The 26,233-nt window shown below is 42.0% G+C and overlaps 1 protein-coding gene across 15 annotated transcripts in view; it reads left to right on the forward strand.

The window, feature by feature from the left end:
• The window catches only part of HDAC4 (histone deacetylase 4), a 240,882-nt gene that overhangs the window by 94,128 nt on the left and 120,521 nt on the right, over positions 1 to 26,233 (forward strand). For 14 of the 15 annotated variants that reach the window (XR_014785743.1, XM_084819809.1, XM_084819817.1 and 11 more), the window contains 4 exons: positions 5,902 to 6,146; positions 7,762 to 7,912; positions 15,616 to 15,736; positions 16,668 to 16,789. Coding sequence is in view for 14 of the 15 variants with exons in the window: in XM_084819809.1 (XP_084675935.1) it covers positions 5,902 to 6,146; positions 7,762 to 7,912; positions 15,616 to 15,736; positions 16,668 to 16,789 (639 nt within the window). In the remaining variant the exon portion in view is untranslated. The other variant, XM_084819928.1, reaches the window with a different exon arrangement.

A 26,233-nucleotide genomic window follows, 5' to 3' on the forward strand; every position in this document is an offset into this window, starting at 1 on the left:
CGATGTAGTCTACTTGGAAGGGCGCCCCTTCTGGTTGGTGTGAGCTGTCACCTTCATCGAAGTAGATGATTGTGTGGACTGTTGTTTTCTCTGTCTTGGGATTTAGGACTCTGTATCCCTTTGTTTTTGTGGAATGTCCCACCAATATTCCTTCTTTTGTCGTGTTGTCTAGTTTGGACCTCTTCTGGTGTGGTATGTGGGTGTAGACCATTGACCTGAATGTTCTCAGATGAGCCATATTAGGTGTGCTCTCATGCCATAGTTCATATGGTGTCTTGCCTTTGTAGGTAGACAAATGGTGTGCTCTGCAACACCATTTTGTTGTGGGTTGTGAGGAACAGTGATCTGGTGCTCTATCCCTTGTTCACTTAGATATTGCTGGGTTGCTCCAGACACGTATTCTCCTCCATTGTCTGAATACAGTATCTGCGGCTTTCTCTGAAATTTGATAGATGCAACAGCCACATACATAGTCCTTGAGTTTTTCAAGCATTTGCCCTTTCTCATTCAATAGATAAATTGCTGTATATCTTGAATAGACATCAATAAAAGTGACTGGGTATCTGTTTCCCCCTACTGGAGACTTTGGCATTGGTCCACAAATGTCTATGAATTAGCTCTAGAGGTTGTTTTGTTTTCCTCTCACCTTGCTTTGGAAAGCTGGGTTTGGTGCACTTGGCCTTAATGCAGCATGTGTGTCTGCACTCTGCCTTGCATGGCACAACTTCTGTGCCTTTTGCTAGGTTCCCTTTCCGTAGGGCATTTAGTTTTGAAATGTCCTTGTTGCCAAGTCTGTGATGCCATAAATGTATACATTGTTTATTATTACAGCCTTTCACTGCATTAGCTTTTTCATTTCTGTGATTTAGTTCATACATTCCATTTTTTTTTGTATCAGTGCAATATACTTCCTCATCCTTTGTTACAACACAGGAGTCTCCCTTGAATGAATGAGACTTCACATCCCTTGTCAGTCATTTGGCTAACAAAAAATAGTCCATTTGCCATTTGAGGAATATAAAACACATCTTTTACCAATATCTCTTCAGCTCCACCTGGTGCCTCACAGAGTAGCATCCCATTGCCTTCCCCTGCTATTGTTAATTGTCATCAGCCAGTGATACATTTCTTGTGCTTTTCTCCAGGTCTCTGAAAAATTCATGGTCTGAGGTCATGTGCATAGATGCCCCGGAATCTATATAAAATTTATTCTCAGTCCCTCATTCAGATTTCACTTGCATGGTCTTATGGTTTATTTTTCCTCTATTATCATACTTTCCTTTATTTTTGGGACAGTCTTTCTTCCAATGATTCTTATTGCCACACAAGAAACAGCCAGTGTTTTGTAGCTTCCTTTCCTGCTTGAATGGCCTTGATTTACATTTCTTTACATCAGCCTGGCTGTGAGGTTTGCTAAGAAATGCATTAGCGTTTCCATTGACTGGAAAAACTTGTTCTCCTTGCCTTTGCTTTAGAATCTGAGCTTTTACTGCAGAAATGGTTTCATTTAAACTTTTCTCTTGTTGTTCGAGCACACAGATAAAAAAGTTTCTAATGATTTTGGCAGAGAGCTTAAAAATGTTCCCACTTTCTGAGATTCCTTTAGTTCCTCTCCTGCCTGGCTAAGGCTGTATTCTAGACAGAAGTTCAGGTGACTTTGAAAAGAATCCTCTTCTTTCATTCTTAAATTAAAAAGGCACTTATGCAAACTAATGACGTAAGCCCATCCACTTCTCTTGTGGGCATGCTTTAGGCTTTCTCACATTTCTTTTGCTGTTTTACAGGGGCGAATAAAGGGGATTAGGGTTTTCATCCATTTCTTCAGCTCTTCCTTTTTTGGGGGATTTTCCTTTTATCATCTGTACGACTTCCTCCATCCTGAATGCCTAGAGGGAGTAGTTTTCCTCTGTCAGTCTGGCTGTTGGCAACTTTGTTTCAGCCATCCTTACTGAACTCTTCCTTATCCTTAGCCTAGTTTCTGGTTGTGTGTGATTTTGTGGGAAGGTGCTCGCACGTCTTTGGATTCACTTTGCATCAGCTCTGTCTGCATACTGAGCACATAACCTGTTGGCAGAACAGCAAGAACCTGATAGGGGCCGAGCTGTGTGGAATCCTAGCTGAAGGAGCATGCTTTACCCTGGATAAATCACACTGGAGACTCTGGGTCAAAGGAATAAGAAAGCTTGCATTTATTGCAGGAAATACATGTTGCATAGGATGGTCCCTGACTTAAGATAGAGGAAGACCCAAAGAGATGTCTCCTGTCTGAGAGGCAAGAGCATGAAGAAGGAAGTAGGAAGTGAGGCCAGCAACCCTAGGAGTATCACTCTAGCATTAGAAGGTCAGCACAGATCAGAGGACAGTCTAGGAAGCTTGGAGGTCCTCTATTCCCTTCCCATGCAGACACATCAGCCTTTCTCTTTTCTTTTTGAAGCTAGCTGAGTTGTACCCACACTTCCAATGGTTTCTGCATATACGAAAATTTTATTTCTATGAATGTGTGTGTGTACTTTTGTGGCGCCCTACAACAAAAGGTTCTCAGGGTGGCTCCCATGATAAAACAGGTTAAAAACAACAGATACAATAATAAAAATCTAAAATGCCTGGGGGAAGAGAAATGTCTGCCTGGTGCCAAAAAGATAACAGTGTGGGTGCCTGATTTACCTCCTTGATCTTGTAGCCACCTGCCTAACTTCTTTCTGCCGAACAAGGGCCTCCAAAGGTGAGCTAATCGTCCGGAAGGTACATATTGGAGGAGAGGTTCCTTTAGATCCAGATGTTTTGGGCATCAACTCCCATCTGCCCCAGCCAGCATGTCCAATCAAGGATGTGGAGGTTTGGACGTGCTGTGCACCTGCCTCCGCTCCATTCCAAGGACGGGCCAGCTGGAAGTGAGTACAGCTGGGGCGTGTGAGGCTTGTGGCAGCTGGGCATCTGGTGCTCCCCTGCCCCCTCCACAGGGATTTAAATGCCAAGAAAAGCCAGCAGCAGGGACCATTAGAGGTTGCAGCAGTGCCATCAACTTCAAGGGAGCTTAAACAAAGCAGCAAGGGGGGGTGGTCTTCTAAGATAATTGTCGAGAAGTTGGTGAGGAAACTGGCCATTGTTTGTGTGCACTGAAAGTGGCGAAAGGAGTTGAGAGATTCTGGATTCAGGGGTCCAATGGTGAGCTGAGTTTGGAAAGAGATATTAAAGTCAGTGTTTTTTGGAAGGGGTGAGAAATAGGGATAATAGAAGCAGTTGAAGGGGGAAGGGCTATATCAAGGGGTTGGACTTGATGGTCTTGTAGGCCCCTTCCAAACCTACTATTCTATGATTCTATGAAGGTATTAGACTTCGTTAAAACTGCTGCAGAAAAGTCCTGTTGATGAGCCAGGCTTCTTAACCCTCCTGGAAGGTTGAGAAGAACACCCCCACACACAAACCCCCCCACACACACTGAGTTAAAGAGCGAGAGGTGGGCTCTGAGGGTTTTTCCTTAAGAGTAAAAGCTTCTATAAACCCCCCTGTGGGAGAAAGTGTGACAAGGGACTATGGGAGTTGTAGTGCAAAACATTTGGAGCGCCCTGGGTTGCCTACCCCTGTTTTAGTTACTCTGGCCCCAAGCCATTTAGGGCTTTAAAGGTCAACACCAACACTTTGAACTGGGCATGAAATTGGACTGTAAGGCAGCGTAGCTGACAAACCACTGGTGTCAGATGATCGTATTGATCAGCCCGAGTTAGTAGCCTAGCAGCTCTATTTTGGACTAACTGACATTTTTGAACCATTTTTAAAGATAATCCCACATACAACACATTGCGATAATCCAACCAGGATGTCACCAGAGTATGGATTACTGTCACCAGACTATCTCTGTTGAGATAGGGTTGCACCTGGTATATCAACCTAAGTTGATAAAAGGTTCACCAAGCCACTGAAACCACCTTCCTCAGGTGACAATAATGGATCCAGGAACACCCCCAGACAGTGCATCTGATTCTTCAGGGGGAGGGCAACCTCCTCCAGAACAGGTTGAACACCAGAACTGGGCAGTTGACACGCCCACTAACAGTGCCTCTGTCTTGGATTGAGTCTCAGTTTATTGGCCCTTATCCAATCCATTACCCCACTCAGGCACCAATTCAGGACATCCAGTTCTTTACAGAAATTAGATGAAAAGGAAATATCTCCTTTTCAGGCCCTTCTCTAGAATAGAGATAGTGTGTTTGTACAGTTAAAGTAGAGCTTGCTGTTTCAGAGACACATGTCATGCCCTTTCATGAAGTATCTGTTCCAGAGTTCCTTGTGCATAGACAGGACGGACAGACAATTGGTAGGAGGGCAAAGTACTGTAATAATCAGGGCGGTTGATCCCAGGAATACTGGGAGCCAGTGCTGATTTACAGGCCCAAAATATGTGAGTCAGTGTCTAGTTTACAAGTATGCAGATCTTTCAGAGAATTTTCCTTGGGAAACATTGCATCTGGAAAAAATCTTCAAGGCTACTTTTGGAAAAGAATATGATCTACCCCCACTTACCTTATTAAATAAGATTTACAAAAACAACTGCAACTAATTTTCAGTGAAGTGTGCAGAACCCTGCAGTCCCCCCCCCCAAATTGTCACTGATTTGGCAGAAGTTTCAGCAAATTAGCACTCATCAAAAACTGCAGGCAGTCTACCATGGAGCAAGAATGGTTGTACCACTTAGCTATTTTGTCTTTCGAGAGTGAATTTGCAAGAGAAATTGACTTTGGGGAGGTAACTAATGATTTTGCAAATAAAAGACCAGAAAATCAATGCTTTAAATGGGGTTGGTCTTTTGATAAAATGTTTAAAGTTCTGTTGATCCACTACAATATGAAAAAACCCCAACAGGATAATACCTTTATTAGGACCAACCAAAAATTCCAATGTTGTCAGCAGTGTTTATAGGACTCTTCTTCAGGCTGGATGTCATGTTAAACAAAAATAGTAAAAAGGGGAAGGGTTGGGCATGTTGAAAAGCTTCAGTATGGTCCATGGTGTAATGTCAGATATATAGAACATATAATTTCAGAATTAAAACAGAAACTTTTTTTTCATGACTCATGAGATTGTGTGTATGGAATGGGATTGTGGTATGTGTGTGGGAGAGGGCCCATGTTGCAAGTTTATACTGAGTCCCCAAAATGAAGTTTAGGCTCTGGCTGCTGCTAAGCCAGATATCCCCCATCCTATACCAGTGCATTTCTATCAAGAGCATTTTGTTCCTGTCTTCTGAGGTGTTAGTTATCCCTCCCAGTTTTCTGTCACACCTCACCCCATTTGGCCTGCTGGTGGAGCCCAAGTTCCAACCAGCTTACTGTCTCCAGCATCTTCATCAGAGGCTGCTGGAGAGTGTGCAGGTAAGCTGCTACCTCACCAGACCTCAGCTGTTAGTTGGTTTGTCTACTGCTTCTTATCCCTGAACCCTAATTCTTATCCACGGTATTTTTGAAATCAACATGCCTGAGAAAGGAACTGATGTTGTCAATGGTATGTTTGATCCCTTCTTTCTGTTTATGCAGTATTTTTATGTATGTATGTATGTATTAATACATACATACCATAATTAATACATACCACTTAATATAAAAAAAATCCATTTTGAAATGAGGAACAGGAAGATGTGTAATTTTTTTAAGAATTACGCAGCTGTGAGCTCATATGCAGTTTGTTAAGCTGCATATGACATCTTTCTTGTCATGTGTTTTTTGAGGAAATATATTTAATTCTGAAGAGTTTCATGTGGCCTGCGGTGCTATGATTGTGCATACAGTGCGATGATACTCCCAATCCATAAATATCTTGTTAATATGAGATGTGAGGCAACATCCTTGTTTAAGCTAACTCGCTAATAATTGGAGATGAGCTGACCTTTTTCTTCATGTTTTGCAGTTGATGTGACCACAACACTACCCTTGCAAGTTGCGCCATCTGTAGTCCCCATGGATCTCCGCTTGGACCATCAGTTCTCCATGCCAGTGGCAGAGCCTACTTTACGTGAACAGCAGCTCCAGCAGGAACTGCTGGCCCTCAAACAAAAACAGCAGATTCAGAGACAGATCCTCATAGCAGAATTCCAGAGGCAACATGAACAGCTCTCTCGTCAGCATGAAGCTCAGTTACACGAACACATAAAGGTGAGCGATGCAAATTAAGTTTGAGTAGCAGATGAAGTTTGCTCTTAGTCATGGAATAAAATATCTAAGCAGTGGTTGATTTGTGTTAAACAGTTAGTGTTTATATAATTGCTTTATCTCTGGCAGGATAGAAAAATAATGTGTATATATGAATATGTGTATGTGTATCTATTTATGTAAGTGTATTTATTTATTTATTACACATGACATCTCTTCCCCATTTACATAGTTTGTGGTGTGTGTGTGTGTGTGTGTGTGTGTGATTAAAAGGAATTAAAAAGTATAATCCATTAATTTCCTGTATGCTGCAGGTCAGAAAAACAGCAGACCTGGATCTCTTATGTATGGTCTTTGTTTGTAGTTAGCACTATTGTTAAAACCTTCTTGTGAACTCTTCGGGTGATGGTTTGATATCCATCTTGCAGTGCTGTCTTAGTCATTGGCAGCTGTGGCTAGTTGAGCAAGTCTCTCCAAACCTGCAGGCTGTTCCATTTGTCAGAAGCTTACTCCAAGATAGTCAGATGTTCATGTTTGATTTATTCAGCTTCTAGCAGGCCACTTCTGAGCAAGTGTTCTGAGATAAGCATAGTATAATATGGCCTCAGTGAGTGTTGGCTTTGGTAATGCATGGTGTGCTGCTTTTAGAGTTGAAAAACTCTGAACCTTGGCCATTAGGTATTCCAAAGTCGGGAGCACTTGCTATTTAATTTCTAAAATAAAATGTTGCAGGGCTCAAGCTTGCGTAAGAATCCCAACTTTCTATCGTGGGAGCTGTTCACTTCTAACCAGATATGTGTGAAGATCTAGTGGTGAGCGAGAGGCATTCTGCAAATGCTGACAGGCACTTAACTTATTACTGTGTTATGTGTCTGAGGGCTGAGCTTGGGAAATGAGTCACAGAACAGCCAACTATCAAAGACTACTATGAATGTCCCACACATTTGGCACTCACAAATCTGCTCTGGGGTGACTTTTAAAAAGCACAGAAGCAAGAACAGATGAAATGGTTTTCACACTGGCACTAAATCTTGGGAACCTCTAGCCCACCCACCCCTCACCTTTCTAATCTAAAAGTCTGGTGGAAAGGGGTCCCTTGAGTTTCCATCCAGGAGGAGAACTGACTTAGAACTATGTGCACTCCTTATTCGTTCCACATGGTTTCCCAACTGTAATGTATGTGTTCATCTATACGCTTCAAGGACATATCTCACAGTAAACATAGTTAAAATCGGATCCTCAAATAAACATATCGAATAAATATATCCCACCTAGTTTAATGTCATCCAGAAATAGGTTGAAGGTGTGTTGATATAAATAGTTTTACTATTGTGTATTCTTAAATGCTTCTGATTATGTTTTGTTCATCTTGTTTAGGATTAGGAAACTGTGTTGTAAAAATATTTGTTCACTCTACTTTCAGATGCATCTAGTGCACAATCGCAACACTTACATCTTTGCTGTGCCCCTTCCCCTCTCCCTTTACTAGGAACTGTAATGTTCTGTTCAAGCATTTAAGGTGTTTTATTCTGACATGCTTAGGAGATGGTCATTTAAGGTATTGAAGGTCAAAGATTGTGTGCATTTATTCCCCCCCCCCCCTTTCCTGGCTCAACAGCAGCAACAGGAGATTCTGGCAATGAAACATCAACAGGAGCTCTTGGAACACCAGAGAAAGTTAGAACAGCATCGGCAAGAGCAAGAATTAGAGAAACAGCACAGAGAACAGAAACTACAGCAGCTTAAAAACAAAGAGAAAGGAAAAGAAAGTGAGTAACAATAAGATAGATGATGTCAGTGACATGTATACTCATACCTGAATAGTGATGAGGGAAACTTTTACCTGGTTACTTTGTACAAAAGTAGATTACAAAATTTATGTAACACAGATGAATCTTTCTGCAAGGCAGCCTCCAAGAAAAATTCATGCTAACTTTATGTTGACTGTTATTATACTTTTAACCTAAAGAAAGTGAGTAATTTAAAGAGGAGGGTATAACATTTTACTTGATGTCACATATGAAAGATGTCTTTATTAGAGCTGCAATCCTAATTTATCTAAAGGATACTGGTCCATGTTGATTTGTCTGATGTATGCACATTTATTTATATAATCAGATGATTTTATACATTGTTATGAATTAATAAAATGATATGAGGTTATGATATGAGCACTTATTCTCTTCCTGCCTGTCTGTATGGTGCTTGCATTCCCATGCATGCATGCCAAGGGTGGCAGTGGTGGTGGAACAGAGCTCTGATGAATCTTTTTGCTTTAGCCGTCCCTGTGCAAATGGGTTCTGTGTCTATGGGGGATTGAGTTATGTATGCCCCTAGTATTTCCATGTTACACATACTGGATACTTTTGTGCTGCAACTCTGTATACTCTTGAATTTGGCTATACCAATGACACTGGGTAATTTGGAAAACAACCCTGAACTGAGGTGCAAGTGCAGCATTTTCTCAAGCCCTTGATCTTATTACTTGGCCCACAACCCAGGTAACTTTAAATATGGGGATTAAGCTGATGATCTGTCATTAGGACTAAATTAAATTAAAACAAAGAACCTTGAATGAATTATTTTTACTCTGAGGCCAACTTTACATGTTACAGTTGAGGAGCAGTTGCTGTACTGCTTTGGTGTGTGAGGGGAGGTTAGAAGCTTCTGTTTCTAGTTTATGGCAAACCATACCTTGCCATTTTATCATAGTGTGGCAGACAATATTGGGCTGGTGTAACAGATCCCTTTGTTACTATGAGATGGAAAGCAAAGTGGATTGACTTAAATCAATAACATTTTATATTAAAAAAAACCCGTTTAACAGTGCAATCCAAAAATGTTTACTCAGAAGTAAGTCCCATTTAATTCAATAGGGCTTACTCCCAGGTAAGTGTGTATAAAATTGCAGCTTAAATCATAAATTTAAAATTAGTTTCCCAGTTTGAAATTCATACATTTTTTGAGCCTGCAGGCATTCCAACTAGTTGCTTTAACAGTTAGAACATAACAGCTAAATTAAAAACCTTTGACCATTCAGCCCAGATGTTCTTTTATGTCTGCTTATAGAAAAAGGCATGTTCACATGCAAGGATGAGAAGATGGTAAGCAGTGCCATTTCACCAGCTCTGCTGAAAGATCACTTCCATCAGGTTCCTCCCTCAGTGGTCACCAGAAGCAGCCATTCCACCAGGCTGAAGGAGAGGGAGATGAGATAGGAAACAGGGCCATTCCACCACCTCTGCAGAAAAACCAATGGCTTTTCCCCCTCTCTGCTCCCCATCCCTTTTTGCTTTTGTGTCATGTCAAGGGACTGTAGCTCAATGGTAAAGCACATCCTTTGCATGCAGAAATTCCCAGATTCAATCCCTGTCATCTCCAAATACAGCTAGGAAAGAATCCTGCCTGAAACTCTGGAGAACCGCTGCCACTCAATGTTGATGATAATGGGCTACATGGATCAGTGTTCTGACTCAGTATAAGGCAGCTTCCTATGTTCCTTCCTGTGTTCCCTTTTAGATTATAAACCCGAGGGCAGGGACTATCTTGTTTCTAGTGATTTTATGTAAGCCATTCTGGGAGACTTCTTGGCCGAGGAGTGAGTGGGATACAAATGCTTCAAAGAAAGAAAGAAAGAAAGAAAACCAAGCAAGATGACAATTGAAGGCTAAGCCTTGTGCGCCGTTATTTGGAAACAAGCCCCACTAGAAGTTACTTTTCAGTAAATACGCTGTAACAAATGTTCAAAATGTTTCAGAAGCAAAGGATGTAGTTGTTGTGCAAAATAGTTTTTCTATATGAGATGGAAAGTGAATGTCTATGGCGTTTGGTTGGAAGTCATACATATTAATCATTTCAAAAGACAAAAATATTGCAAAGCTCAGGTAGTTATTTTTACATTATTTAAGATCAGTTATTTTATTTTTAACTCTATTTTTAATCCTCTTGGTATCAATAAGACTTCTTAGAAAGAAAAACATGCATTAAAATTGAGCTTATGGGGTTAAAAAAAAGCAATGTCTTCATTTAACCTCTGTTATTGATCTTCTACATAATGTTTGATCTCCTGTTTAGGGGAGAGCTGCCACCTTTGGATTAGGCTCTTCCTCCAGGACCAGGAAGGCGGACTTTGTGGTTTTAGAGTTTGTAAGGGGAAGCGCCGCTTCTCTGGGCATCTTCCTGATGCCATCATGGGAGAGCAGGGTCCAGCAGAGCTCCTTCTCTTTTTTTAAAAAAAAAAATTATTAGGGGATTGCTGCTCTCCTTTAAAAAGGGAGTGTGGGGAGAAAAGGAAGATGATGATGACAAGTGCAGGTTTGCTGCAAAAGCCAGTTGGGTGCTCACTTTAGGGAAAGGAAGCTTTGAAAGACCCTTCCTGCACAGCAAATGCTGGCACAAGGTCTTAGAGAGAAAATTTGGGCTGCTGTCACCCAGGTACCTCCCCGACACATCCAAGAACAAGGCAGAAGTTGCTTGGCAACCCACAGCCAGTCCTCCCTGCTCTTTATATCAAATGGATGCAGCCATGGAAGTGGCTTCATGCCAAGACAAAGGCATGAAAACAGACGGGAACCTATTCCCCCTACAGAGGAGCAAGGCAATATTCCACTGGTCAAAGGCTTTCTGGGCAGAGCATTGCCAGGGGGATGTGGGGATGGCAAACATTTTCCTTCTCCTCCTGTATTGAAGGAAAAAAGCATTCACCCTAGTTTTGTTCAGTGGATAAAAGCCATGAGTGATCACTGCCTGGCATTGGACAACCCACATTCATTATTTCCAACATAAGAATTGTAATACCTGCCCCTGAAGGGCTTGCGATATGAGCTGTGTGAAGTACGAGGGGCATGGAATGGAGAGAAGAGGAGCGTGGAATGAAAATGGAGAGTGTGGAATGAACGTTTGAAACATGCTGGGGGAGAAGAAGGGAAAGCGAGGGGTAGAATGGCCAGAGAAGAAGAAGAGGTAGCAGTAGAGTGAAGAAGTGCAGCTGAGGAGGAAGTTCAGGAAAGGCAGCAGTGTGATGAAGAAGAGAAGAGGCAGGTAGAGCAGCTATTAGCCAGAAGCTAGTAACAATGGACTGAAGGAGCTGAGAAAGCAACTGTTGCCATTCTAACATTGAGCTTTGTAATGAACTGTGGTCCAAAGTTAGATGAGTTCATGTTTGGTTTATTTTATAGTATAAGTTCTTTGCTATTTCATTAGTATTTTTATTTAACTAAAAGACTAAAATCAAAGACATACTTTTTGCATTTGGATGTTACTTTAAGCCATGGTGGCTTAATAAGTTACTCACAGTAGCTTATTTTTGAAACCATCCACAATGCCCCACCACATGACCGGGCTAATAAGCTACTGTGCGTAGTTTATTAATCTACTGTGCCTAATATGACCCCTCCCCCCTCCCGCTGTCCTGCTATAGTCCTCCTGCCTGAGCAGTGCCAATGTTTCACCCATTCATTACATCGCAGCGGGGGCTACAAGAAGTGAAATTCCAGTGTGCACCAAAGAGGGGGTGGCACACATAAACCCTAGGAAGTTTGCAGGATCGGGACCAAACTTCACACACAGCCTCTCCCATTGCACCATCAGAAGCCTGTGCAATTACCCCAGAGAAAGGAAAATCCCAGGTGCACCAAAAAGGGGGTGGCAGCTATAACACTTACAGAGTTGTGTTGCAAGAGTGGTTCAGATTGTTGCCACTCTGCTCCTCTCAACGTTCTCTATGTTAAGGAAACAGCCTACACAGGTGATTTCAGTAGTGTCTATGGGAGGAAATTTGCAATTGGGAACATGTTAAATTTGCAGGATCAGGGCCAAACTTCATACATAGCCTCCCCTAAGGAGGTAACTGATGCACCATCAAAACCCTGCATGATTACTCTCAAAGGAGCAAAAATTGCGCTTTAGTGAACAAGCACTAAAGCGCTTTAGCAAAAGAATGCTACAGCAGTGTATGAATTTTGGTCCCAGTCCTGCAAACCTCCAAGGTGTTATAGCTACTACCACCCTTTTTGGTGCACCTGGGATTTTCTCTCCTTTGTGAGTAGTCACCAGCACATGTTGGTTGTGTGCTGCCCCCACAAACAAACCATGCCTTTAGGTTCAGTCAAAACAGCAAGCCACGCTAGTGAAGGTAATTAGGGAAATCTGGTCAGTACATGACCAGCACGTGCAACAGGGTTAAGAAACCACTGTGGCATATATATTTTAAAGCAGTAGTCATTGTGAAGGAGGTTTTCTTTTCCAATGGCTTGGTGTTTATAACTTTCTGTGATGGATGGTCTAATTAAACTGTATAACAGAGTAGTTCTGTGCTCACCAATGAGCTTATCATCCTTCATAAAGAAAGTTGCTTGTGTCTGATACGACTTTTTCAGTGTAACTAGCTGTATGAGTTAGCTCTGTCCCTTTCAAAGCATATAGGTCAGTGGCTTGAGAGGGGACAGGGGAGTTGGTAGGAGAAGGATGACATCTTACGTTACTTGAGGGAGCTTTCATTTTTCCATCAACTAGTCATTCAGTTAAAGGTAACTGCACATATTATACATGTAACAACTAATAAGCAACTGGTTTTTGAAATGAAGTGCTAGATTGGAAGTGAAAATTGTGAAATGTATTTCATTCTAAAATATATAACTAAAGGACTGTCAGTATGAAATGCCTGCTGATTAATATTATCGCAGGTAAAATCCTGGTTTTGCATATATAGTCCTCATCTTGATTTCTGTGGTGTGAAATTTCCATTTTGACCACTTTAGGCAAGAAAGTGTAATATTCAGGATAAGTATAATATTAGGAACTTGTGCCATGGCCTTTCCTCTCCTCTCCCTGATCCCTGCCGATGCTGCCTTGGCTTTTCCTCCCCTTGCCAATGCTTCCGCAGCCTTTCCTCTCTTCCCCCATTCCCTGCTGATGCTGTGGCAGCAGCCTTTCCTTTCCTCCCTGCCGATGCCGCCACAGCTTTTCCTCCCCTCAAACCCCGCTGATGCTGCCACAGCCTTTCCTTTCCTTGGTGCCGCTGTGACCAATAACAAGTGGGCGGGGGGAGGAGGAAATAGCAAGCACAGTGGAAGAGGATAAGGAAATAATGGGGGAAGAGCAGGAAGAAATAGCAAGGGGGGGGGAGAGGAGGAGGAAATAACCAGTGGGAGTGAGGAGAGAAAGAGGAAGGGGCAGTCACCCTGATAGCTATGTTGGTGATGCCTGCAGTGCAGACACATTTCAAAATGAAAAATGTGCCCATGGACTGAACAAGATTATGTACCCCTGTGATAGACATTAATGGTCCTTCTTGTAAAAGCATGGACTGGTCACAGTTATCCATGGCATGAAAACATCTAGGTTTGATGACTGTGATGAGCTGTATTGGGGCTGCTTGTGAAAACTGTTCAAACTCTTAAGCTTTATGTTAGTGGCCTATAACAAATATTAGGGGAAGGAATAATGAAATAAATGGAAGAAAATAGAATGCAAAAGAAGGCGAGTTCTCCAATGGTTGTCATGCCAGACTAACTGGACTTGAGTTTTACAAAAAAGTGGTTGAAAGTCTTTGTGAGGGAATGGTCTTTGGACTAGGCGTTTTCATGAACAGTTTTGCTTGTGGAACCCATATTGGCTAATAATAATAATAATAATAATAATAATAATATAATAATAATAATAGAGAAATTGATCCTGATTTTTCTTATAGTGATTGGTGACCTCAGTGAAATTATATTGTTGGTCATACTGGGCCAAACAGATCTCAAGCCAACATAGCTTGGAAAACTGTGGCTATGTGGAGTATGAGGTGCTACAAATACAGTAATCTTTTATGCCTGTTACATAGTTATTCTGGAATCCAAGGTGTGGATGCAGACCAGAAAGAAATGCATCTATTTTTTTAAAATGTTGTGTACATCCCTTGTAGGATGAAGGGCAGCTTATAAATGTTAAAAATAAATTAATAAATAAGTCATAGAAGAGCACATACTTTCCATGCAGAAGGTCCCAATTTCAATACTTGGCATCTTCAGTTAAAGAACCTCTGATATCTGGGAAAGGTCTCTACCTGAGATCTTGAACAGGCACTGCCAGGCAGAGGAGACAATTCAGAGCTAGATGGACCAATGATCTTATTGAATATAATACAAGTGTTATCTGTTCATATATGAGGTAGTGTAAGGAAAAGTGAAAAATGTATAGCCCTGGGTTTTCCAATGCGGAGCCTGTGTCAGGCTCCTTGCCTCTCCTGATTTTTATTTATTTCTTAAGACTTTAAAAAATAAAGTATTCTTTAACTGGAAGGCTGGCATGCTGAAAACTGAGTGGTGCCCTCCAGCGCCATCTTTATTTGGCTTCAAAAGAGTGGTTTTGTGTTTTGGTCCTCATATCTCACCTCAGCCTTATTCTTAGGTTCTTGGGCGAGTTATTTTTATTTTAGCCTCACTGGTTTGCCTTCTGGGAAATTAGTCTTTTGTGACTGGCCATGCCCACCATGGTAGCCGTTTTGTAAATGGGCAAGTCCTCCCTGACAACCATTTTGGGACAGTGCCACAACACTCTCTCAACATTCCAGATGTGTCCACTGATCCAAAAAGACTGGGGACCCAGATTTAGCCTCTAGGAAAAATAGTTTCAGAATAAATATTTGTTTTGTTCAAAATGTCCTAGAATAGTCAAATCAATGAATGCAAGTCCCATTCTTTCTCCTTACAATGGTTTTGAATATGGAAAGTAGCTGTTCCACATTAGAAATAAAGGTACATAGAGATTCAGAACTCAAGAGATTGAAAAGAGTCTTGCTGATGACAAGATAGGCACATTTTCAATTTGTTGCTCCATTACAACCACAGCATAAGAATCTGTCTGTGCATTGACAGACTGGTGTCTTGTGAAGTAAATAGTGATTAGAAATTACGCTGCTAGATATGTAATTCTAGACTTGAAGATACATAGCTTTCTTACATGCCAGATTTTCTGTTTGACAAAACAGATGATTGACTATGAATTGAATGATTATATAGAACTTATTTGACACAGATATTGTGAACAAAAATCCTTTTTGAAATATTTTTTTCTAGACAAATTCTGCACATGAGCCATTCATATCCTCAACCTTTGCATGCAGATGTGACTTTTTAAAAAACCTGAGTATGTACAAAACTTCTAAATGCCTTTGATTAAGAAAAAGCTGGAACAACTTCTATAACTGCTTTAGTCTAAGCATAATTTTGTGTGTAAAATAATATTCAGCTGCTCCTCCCTTTATAGGAAAAAGATATATCTCTGATTAAATTTCCATTTCCAAGCATTGGTTGTAATTGTGTAGCATTCCTCACTGCAAGGAAGAATTCTTTATTGATAGCTTAAAATATTGAAAGAGTTTGATTAAAAGCTTTAGATAACCTTTTGTAATTTGAGACCAATTTCATGAACTTCATGTAGTAGTGGGTGCTAGTTAAATCTTTTTTCTTTTGGTTTGGTATTTCAGGTGCAGTAGCAAGCACAGAAGTAAAAATGAAGTTACAAGAGTTTGTCTTAAATAAAAAAAAAGCTTTGGCACAGCGAAATCTCAACCATTGCATTTCCAATGACCCTCGCTTCTGGTATGGGTAAGTGTAAGTGACTCCATCCTAGGTTTCCCACAATTCTCGTTGACTGATTATGACATAATTAAATGGTATCTTACGTTCATTATGACTCCAATCCTAAACATACCTATTAGAGAGTAACACCCATTGAACTCCATAGAGGCTTTTTTTTAATAGGTAGAATGGAAAGTGGCTGGGAAATTAGGTAATCAGTGGCTGAAAAAAAATTGCAAAGGAATTACTGACCATACATAATTCCTAAGAGGCTTTGCAAACACTGCACTTTTCTCACATGAAAAACACTTATGCGTATGAAAAAGCATGACATCTGCAGGTAGATTATCTTGTGTGAAGATGGTGCATGGATGTAGTTTACTTCCTAGCACTATGTGTCCAATCATCAGTAGTGATAATTAGGCAAATGTTCCTTGCTTTTTTCCCCCCAGCATACAAGTTTTCATGTTGGAGAAATGTGTCTGAAACAACTGTCAGATGTATAGGCACAAGCTGTTCCAGGTTTTAGAGGCCCAAACCAGCACCTTGAGTTGTGCTTTGAAAGCTACAGGAAACCAGTGGAAACCCTGAAGCACTGCCACAATGTGTGTGGAATGATTTGTAGAGTAGGGTTGGATTGGAGGAATAACTGGAATTATATCTAAAATGCTGTAATTGGGTATTGTTGTAATTTTTGTCATTATAAATGCTAAAAGTTTAAATTAAATGAAACAAATAATTGTGTTTGTCAAATGTACATGCATATCAAGTGGTAAGTGTGTCCCAAATTGGAGATGTTTGTTCATGTTGTTTGTATTGGAGTTCCATATTGGTGGTAAGGCCAGAACAGATAACAAGAGAAATGTTACTTGTTTTCAGAAAGTATCAGTGTAAACTGTGAAGCTGTCATATTGAAGTCTACCTATGCTTGACCTCTCTAATATAATTTTTTCCTTAGAAAAACGCAACACAGTTCTCTTGATCAGAGCTCTCCACCACAAAGCGGAGTATCAGGCACTTACAATCACCCTGTACTAGGGATGTATGATTCCAAAGATGATTTTCCACTCAGAAAAACAGGTAAATCCTACTTTTTTGTTGTTCACATAAAATTCAAAATCTTTTCTTTTAAAAAGTTGTCAAATAAAGCAGACCCTATATTCCTTTTCATTAATTAATCCATGTATTCATTCATTATGTATGTGTGAATGTGTGTATGGATGCCTTAATTTATAAAATTTATACCCCTTTTCTTCATGCCCAAGGTGGCTAACAATAAAAACACAAATATAAAGAACATTAGAAAATCCCTACAGGAAAACAGCAAAAAGCACAGGCAAAATATAAGACAAAGCAGCAGAACATCAGGGGAAAAATCATTAAACTCTTCAGCAGAAATTGCACTACAGGATAATGAGATTACACTCCCCCGCAACCCTTGGAAACAACCAACAGCAAGCATTGTTTGGGTCAGATGTGCCTCCCTCAGTGGGGCATTCTGGTATTGTGGTACCATAAATAAAAAGGCCCTGTCTTGTGTACCTACTCCCCATACATCAGGCAGCAGGGGGACATGAAGGAAGGCCTCTGAAGTCTGTCCGAATGTTCAGGTAAATACACTCTATATCTATATCTCTCCTATTTCTCACTTGTAAAAATTGTGAGTTCCAGCTCCACTTTCCAGTGACCAGAAATGAAAGAACAAAATTACAAGTCTGCAAAACAACCTAGCCAAAAAATCTCCAAACAAAATCCAAATTATGAGAGTCAAACGCAAGTATATTCATGCAAATTTGCCTCTTTGCCTCACTTTAGTTATGAAAGTTATAATTCAATTAATAGCAAAATTGGAAGATTTTTTGTAGGATGGACTCCCATACTCTGTGGTTAGAGTAAGACTGCAAAAACACGTACTTCTTTTTTCCTTCTCTTCCTGGGAATTGAGAGCCCCACTTGCTTCTTGGATTATGATTAGGATCCAGGCATCAGTGACTGAACTTTTCTTTATACATAGCCCCTTCTCTGTTCAAGTTTTCAAGACATGTCCAGGTTATTTCCTTTTAGTTTATAGGCTGCATTCTGAGATCTCTCAGAGAAGCTGTATCTGCTGCTGGATGTTTATGTACTCTTCCACTAACTCTACTGTTTTGCAAAAAGACAGCTTTATTGCATAATGCTGTGACTCTAGAAAACAGGGCAATTAGAGGCATTATATCTAATATGCAGAATATACAGCATGATAATGTGTTTTTTATTTTTGTAAAACTACAGAAAAACTGCTGTTATTGCTATACTGCTCAAATTGCTGTGAACACTTCCTGTTAAAAACAAATTTGTTTGGGTTGTAAACTAGCAGTATGTTTTTCCAATAAATATTCTTCTGTGAGCTGATACTCAACTCATGAATGCATTAAGTGACTTATTACAAAAATTGCTCAGCAGCTTAAAGTGCTTAACACAGTGTGGGTGTGCAATTCCGAGAGAGCCTTCACTCTTTGTGATGCATAAAACATCATTCATTTAATATCTCCACCCACCCTATACTTCCTAATGCTGTCATGGTCCAATGTCTGGTTCCTCTGTGCTGTATTCTTTACTCCAATATGCCACATCTTGTCAAATTCCTAAATATAGGGGAAAATTACTTCAAATATTATTCCATGAACTATCTTGCAGCAGATAAACGTCTGTGCACACTCTTCGATCTCTCTGGATTCAGTAGACAAGTAGGCTTTCCATTTCTAGAAAGAACAGGTCAGTAGTCTAGCTCCGTAGTTATGGTTTAAGAATTGGGAACTTCTCCCAAAAGTACTAGAAGGGAGTAGTTCACCTATAACTTGGAGTCCACATATGATTTGCATACAAATAAGTAAAGTGTAAATTAAATGATATGCAGCTTTTGGTAGACACTCTTTGAAATATAAGACTTTATTGCCCCAGCAACAGGTTTTTGTAATGCTATGTGACATTTATGTGTAGGAACAATCAATTAACCATATCCATATATCTACTATATAACTTTTTTCTTTAAAAAAGGTGTTTCAGTCCCATTAAGAGAAGTTGTTATGGTGGAGAATCCCCTTTTGAGTGTGTTATAGTTCTCTTATAAAAAGTCAGTGACTGCCCCATAAAGAGAATTTGGTGCAGCTTCTGTGTAAACTGTCATATACAGGCACATCAGCTCAGACATTTGGGATCTGGGTGTAAAACTGCATTTTACATTCTACGTTTGTTTTGTTATAAATGTCTATTTCCAACAATGGGTGCCAGACACAACACCTCCCCTCTATTAATTACTTCTTTCTTGCTGCTTTGCTGAGACTGAAGACATTCAGTAGTAGACCCTGACACATAGCCCAGCTTCTTAGTGACTTTAAAAGCCATTTTTGGTCTCCCCCAGGGCAGAGGTGAAAACTACCCATACAAACAATAATGGAGAAATCCAAGACTTTAGTGTAGTTGTGATTGGGCAGGAATGTGTCCCCCCAAACAAAAGTTAGCAGTGATGTTCATGCTGTTTCTAACGCAGGCTTTCTTTTGTGTGAAAAGTGTGATCTTTATTTTTAGTTTAAAAATTCATTTAAAAATAAAATGTGTGCTTGAAGTCAATGCAACACAAGGCGTATACGCGCACGTATCCCCATATTGTGTGTGCGTGTGTGTGCGCATGCCCAATTAATTAGACCCATAATTTTGATTGAAAAGTAAAATTTTAATTAGGGTGCAACCCTATGCATGTTTAGACAGAAAAAAGTCCTACAATTCCCAGCATTCCCCAGTGAGCTGGCTTGGGAATACTGGGAGTTGTAGGACTTTTTTTCTGTCTAAACATGCATAGGATTGCGCTTTTAATCATCTTGCAGTCTTAATTGTAAAGCACTTGGCAGACTTAATCTGCTGTCTAAATATTTAATATTTATAGTCAGGGCCAGAAATATTGGAACAAGGATAACTGTTTTGGCAGTTGGCCTCTGTACACTACCACATTGAAGTTGAAAGGAAACACACCCAGATGGGAGCGAATCAGGACTTTCAGCTGTAATTCAAGGGGTTGGACAAAAGTGGGGCACTAACCATTCAGGAAGGACAGCCAGTGGTATACACACACACCCATTATTGGTGGCTCATAAGTAATGGAACGAATGCCTGACAAGCAGCTTCCTGGGTACCCCATGACCAATCAATCAGATAAAAGGCCTGGAGGTGGTTCTGAGTGTGACATTTGCATTTCATAGCTGTTCAATGGAACTCCCAACATGAGGTCCAAAGAGGTGTCCGTGCGAGTGAAGGAGGCCATCATTAGGCTGAGGAAACAAAATAAACCCATCAGAGAGATCGCAAAAACAGTGGGAGTGGCCAACACAACAGCTTGGAACATCCTGAAAAAAAAGGAATTAACTGGCAAGCTCAGCAACAGCAAAAGGCCTGGAAGACCACAGAAGACAACTAAAGTGGATGACTGCAGAATTCTGCTCTTGGTGAAGAGGAACCCTTTCACAACATCTAGCCAGGTCAAGAACGCTCTTAAGGAGGTGAGCATGTCATTGTCAGCATCTACAGTCAAGAGACGGCTTTTTGAATGTAAATACAGAGGCTTCACAACAAGGTGCAAACCACTGCTAACGCTCAAGAACAGAAAGGCCAGATTAGCCTTTGCCAGCAAACACCTAAAAAAGCCTGCCCAGTTCTGGAATAAGATTCTTTGGACTGATGAAACCAAGATTAACTTGTACCAGAATGACGGGAAGAGAAAAGTATGGCGAAGGAAAGGAACAGCTCATGATCCAAAGTATACCACATCATCTGTCAAACATGGTGGAGGCAGTGTTATGGCCTGGGCATGTATGGCTGCCAATGGAACTGGGTCACTGGTGTTTATTGATGACCTGACTGCTGATTAAAGCAGCAGGATGAATTCTGAAGTGTATAGGGCTATACTTTCTGCTCAGATTCAGCCGAATGCTGCCAAACTGCTAGGACACCGCTTCGTATTGCAGATGGAGAATGACCCAAAACATACAGCAAAAGCTACCCCAGAGTTTCTCCAGGCAAAGAAGTGGGATGTTCTTCACTGGCCAAGTCAGTCACCTGATCTCCACCCAATAGAGCATGCTTTTCACTTACTGAAGACAAGACTGAAGGCAGAAAGACCCACAAACAAGCAGCAGCTGAAGGCAGCTGCAGGAAAGGCCTGGCAAAGCATCTTGAGGGAGGAAACTCCGCATTTGGTCATGTCCATGGTTTCCAGACTTCAGGCAGTCATTGACTGCAAAGGATTTTCATCCAGGTATTAAAGGCCATCCTTAAGTTTGAAATGATGTTGTTTTGTCCCATTACTTACGAGCCACCAACGATGTGTGTGTGTGTGTGTATGCCACTGGCTGTCCTTCCTGAATGGTTAGTACCCCACTTTTGTCACACCCTTGAATTACAGCTGACAGTCCTGACTTCGCTCCCATCTGGGTGGGTTTCCTTTCAACTTCAATGTGGTGGTATACAGAGGCCAACTGCCAAAACAGTTATCCTTGTTCCAATATTTCTGGCCCTGACTGTAGTAGCAGTAGCTGCTTAAATAAAACTTTCAGCCTAGTCCTAGATTTGCTAGCAAGCTCATTGTGATTCAGCCCAGCCACACCATTGTCAGAAAGATACCTACGGGCAGATATATTGAGGAAAGGAATGGTTCCTTCCAACCTATGGATATTTCAGAGAGCAAGGATGGAGATAGTTGCAAGTCTGTAAGGAAGTGCTTTTGATTCACTTGCTGGGCACTAGATTGAACTTCAGCTCATTGCTCGTTGTACTGCAGTCTCATCCTGTAGATTGGCTGACGTATGATTTCTGTGATTTAAAACTTGATTCTAAATCCATTTAGCAGCTGTCCTATAGCCAGATGTTTCCTTTCTTCAAGGGCAGGGCTTGGTGCTCTGTCCTAAGGGACTGGCTGCATTCAGACAATCATATCTTGTCTTAACCTGAGATATAAATGGGCTTTGTGACCCCACATGCAACTGATTCACTCTTCCCTTAGCACAAGCTGGGAAAAAAGCCGGGCAGTCTCCAGCTAATCAAAGTTTCCCAGTATGTCGAAACCGGGAAATTATGGTTAATGCGTTCTGAACAAGCTAGGACATGAAGTCGTGGTTTAAAATTACCTTAATATCCAGGGTTGTTTGGAAATTGTCAGTCGTAGTTTTCCAGTTTGGATCCAATGGGAAACTATAGTTAATTGAAGTCTTCCTGGCTTGTGTGAAGAGAGGAGCAAATCAGCTCTTTGCTGGGCCATGTAGGCTCATTCGTATCTTGGCTTATTAAACAGAAATATGATTATTCAAACACAGCCATTGTAAGTATATGAAAGGGAGCCAGAGTTATTTAATCACTCTTTTAGAAGTATAATTTGTTTTATTTTAGTTAGATATTTAGTTGCCTAATCTCAGACTCTGGACAGGTAACAGTGCACTTACAGTGCAATCCGATATGTGTCTACTCAGGAGTAAGCCCCACTGAGTTCAGTGGGACTTAATTCCAAGAAAACGTGTACAGGATTGCAGCCTTAGATGCATTCCTATGCCCACTTGCTTGGAAGCAAATTTCATTGAACTAAGTGGGACTTGCTTCTGTGCAGGATTGCGTTATCAAAATAGCTACATTTAAATTAAGAGCTGGTATAGGATAGTGGCTAAGAGTTAAAAGTGATGAATCCGGAAATCCCTGCTTTGATTCTCATTACATGGCCTTAGGCAAGTCATGCCTTTTAGCCTCAATCACACCCCACACACCCCAATCTGCATTTTGGAGGATAAGAATACTGACTCACACGTTTTCCCTCCCTCCCTTTCCTTCCCCTCCTCTTTTGTGCATGAGAGGAGAGTGAAACTTCCGTTTTCACTTTAAAGCAACTACAGTTCTGATATTTGTACAAACTTGAGGAATTGTGGTTTGGTTTTACTAACTTTTATGGTTGTGCTTGCAAACTCTGCTTTGTGAAATAACTTTCTAAAGTGAATGGAGAAACATTCACTTCTTTGTGGTCTCTGTGCATCACACATATGGGCTCTGTGCTTGCAGGGAGCCTCGATTTGGGAAACTTATAGCTGAGGAATTTTGACGGGAACCCTTCCCCCACCATCCTAACAGGTCCTAACAGGTTCCTGCTTATTCCCTCAGTTCTCTTTTGACTGCTGTTGTGGTAATTTTGTCTGGGAACTTCTCTTGCATTCAGTTCGTCTGAAGGCAAAAAGTCATTAAAAAGCTGAGGTTTTATTCTTCCCTCTTTATATATTTCTGCCTTTATCTTCTGCATTATTTGATTTATTTTGTGTTTTCTCGATCCTGCAATCATCCTTGCAGGAATATAGCCCTCAAGGCGCTGTTTAGAAAGTGTTCCCAGTGTGGGAGCAAGTTGCTGCTGTCGGACGGGCACTCGTGAGTCTTTTCTGTCTCAGTGAAGGACACGTTGTTGAGCCTTGTCCTCATTGCCAGGCATTCTCAAGATCGCTAAAAGCTGTGCTTTGGAAGAAAGCACTTGAGGCAGTTACAGACTCACTGATGGCTCAGATACCTAACTCCCTGGCCGGGGATATTCCTGCCTCACCTGTGCCTGTACAAGTGTTGGGGGTTATCTCCCCCCTGCATCCCATGCAAGTTTCCCTGACTGCAACTAAACCCCCTACTCCGGGGCAGGTGCTGACACTTTCGTTGGCCAAGAAGTTGACAAAAAAGGCTCAAATGCCAAAGCCTGCATGTTTCAGAATGAAGCACTGAAGCTGTCCAGACAGCAAATAAACCCGTTGAAACACCAAGTGTACTGTGAAGCCAAACTCCTGGTAAGCTCCATTGCATTTCGACAACATCTGTGGCTCTGGTCAGTGGGACTTTCTGAGGAGGCCTGGTCCTGAATAGAGGACTTCCCCTTTCATGGCCAAGGCTTATTCAGTGCCAAAACAGATAAGGCATTGGATTCAGTGCAAAAAGCCAGAACCACAGCCTGAAAAATGGGGTTCCAACCGCAGCCTACAGCCACATGACACTGATGATGGTTCCGACCATCTACTGCTCCATACCATCCTCCAGCCTCGACTGCCCCACAGCGGCGACAGTAGCCTTCACATTTCAAGAAGTCCTACTTGGCATTGAAGGACCGCTCCTTCTGCCAGGAGGGCGACAGAGGAAATAAGGGGCATCTTTGACTGTCTCCCCCTTTCTCTTTGTCCAGTTGTTCAGCACCCCATCTTCAGCACTGTTCTGTCCCATTTTCTCTTCACCTGGACCAACATCACCACAGACTCCTGGGTACTTGCCATCGTACGGAGGGGCTACAGGATCAAGTTATAGCCTCCCTCTCCTCGGTACCATGAGAGTTGTGGCTCCATCACCTGTTCTCCATCAAGAGGTTGACACATTTCTCAAGAAGGGAGCTATCCTACCCCTTCCGTGTTTTCGTCTCTGTGGCGGGATCTACCCAAAGTACTTCCTGGTACCGAAGAAGGATGGAGGACTCTGGCCAATTCAGGACCTCCAAGAGCTAAAGCTGTATATCTCACCCAGGAAGTTTCGCATGGTTTCTCTGGCGTCTATTCTTCCTCTCCTCTCTTGAGGAGATTGGTTTGCCTCTGTCAATCTCAAGGATACTTAATTTCACATCGCCGTAGAGGAGTCGTACCAATGCTACCTCTGCTTTGCCATTGGTATTGATGCCTACCAGTTGTGGGTACTGCCCTTCAGCCTAGCCACTGCCCAAGAGTGTTCACCAAGTTCATGGTGGTAGTCTGTTCACATCTTTGGATTCAGGGAGCTGAGGTGTACCCGTACATAGATGATTGGTTGCAGGTGGCGTCGATGAGAAATCAGCTCCCTTGGTTGACAGAGGTGACCTGCAGTATCCTTCAATGCCTGGGACTTTGCCTCAATCTAGAGACATCTCACTTACAGCCTACCCAAACTCTTAAGTTTATTGGGGTGTTGCTGGACTCCCAGTTGGGTCGAGCCTTTCTCCCACAAGACCGAATGAAGGTGCTGACTTCACTGGTGATAGAGATAGTTTTTTGCAGGTCCACCACAGTGTTCAAGATCCAGCGTCTATTGGACATGATGGTCACATCAACATCTGTCACTTACTGCGCTTTGCTTGCATATGAGGCCTCTCCAGAATGGGCTCATATGCAATTTTGATACTGAGCGGGATGCACACCAGACCAGACTGTGGCTTTCACAGAATGCAGTGCTATTATATGAGAAAATGGACCACTTTCTCCTCCTTTGCTCAAGCGCAGGGTTTTCACCTGCTCTGGTGCTCCTTGTATCATATCCTCCAGTTTATCCTGAGCCTATTTGAGAAAGGACTCAAACTATCATCTTTAAGGGTGTATCTGTCTGCTGTCTGTGTGTTCACCCTCCTGTTGAAGAGTTTTCAGTTTTCTCGCATCTGACAGTAAAGAGATATTTAAAGGGGATCAGGAATCTGGCACCACCTGTTCTCTCCACGATACTGAGCTGGAGCCCGTTGGTAGTGTTACAGGCACTTTCATCCACAATACCGAGCTGGAGCCTGTCGGTAGTGTTGAGGGCACTTTCATCCAAGACCTAGCCACTGGAGGCCACAGACTTGCACCTCCTTTCTTGGAAGGTGGTATTTTTGGTGGCTGTTACTTCTGCATGTTGTCCCAGTGAACTCTATGTACTCAGAGTAGAACAGCCTTACCTCATTTTTCACCAAGACAAAATGTTCCTCAGACCTGACCCCTCTTTCTTGCCTAAAGCCGTGTCAGACTTTCATTTGAACCAGGACATTATCCTGCCTGCTCTGTTTGCCTCCCCGTCTACACCTCTGGAGTCAACATTGCATATGCTCAATGAGCACTGCGCTTTGGCTTTCTACCAGTCGATTGAGTAGTTCAGACTTTCTCCTCACCTCTTTGTCTGCTACAGTGGCAAATGTAAGGGCCAGCCTGTCAGGGTGGACACTGAGCCCATAGAATCCCAGAGTAGTTCTGATCCTGAGGAAGAGGAGTTGCTCCTGGGAGAGGAGCGTGCTCCTCTTTCCCAGGGCCAACAGCTGACGGAGATTCCTCCCACCAGCATTCCTAGCTTAGATAGCAGTCCTGGGAGTGACAGAGCGCGGGAAGCAGACTTGATGGATGCACGACGCCGACGCAGAGAGCGGCGCCAAATGGAGGACGCAGAAAGGAGGCGTAGTGCCCGTTTGGCGCTCAAACAACGGCTGCGCCCAGAGGATCCAAGGGAAAAGGGGAGGGACTCTCCCTAGTCCTTAAGTTCAGGGTCTGCCAGTAATTCCCTTTCAAACGGGGACCAACTGTTCCAACTTAGGGCATAGGTACTCTGCTGCTCATATCTAGTTGCTAACGGTAGAGTTGTTAAGTTGTAAAAGAAGAATAAAGCTTTGAAAAGAATCCCTTTGTCTGTGTCTGGACTTGGCTACTGGATTAGACTGAGAGAGACCTCCAAGGAGCCCTTGACAGCTTGGTCCCCGTTCCTCTTCCCCCCCCCCCCTCTCTTGTCCTA

Source organism: Heloderma suspectum, chromosome 1 (genome assembly GCF_057233095.1).
Source record: "Heloderma suspectum isolate Gila_16-S chromosome 1, 16-S_ref, whole genome shotgun sequence".
Taxonomy (NCBI): Eukaryota; Metazoa; Chordata; class Lepidosauria; order Squamata; family Helodermatidae; genus Heloderma; species Heloderma suspectum.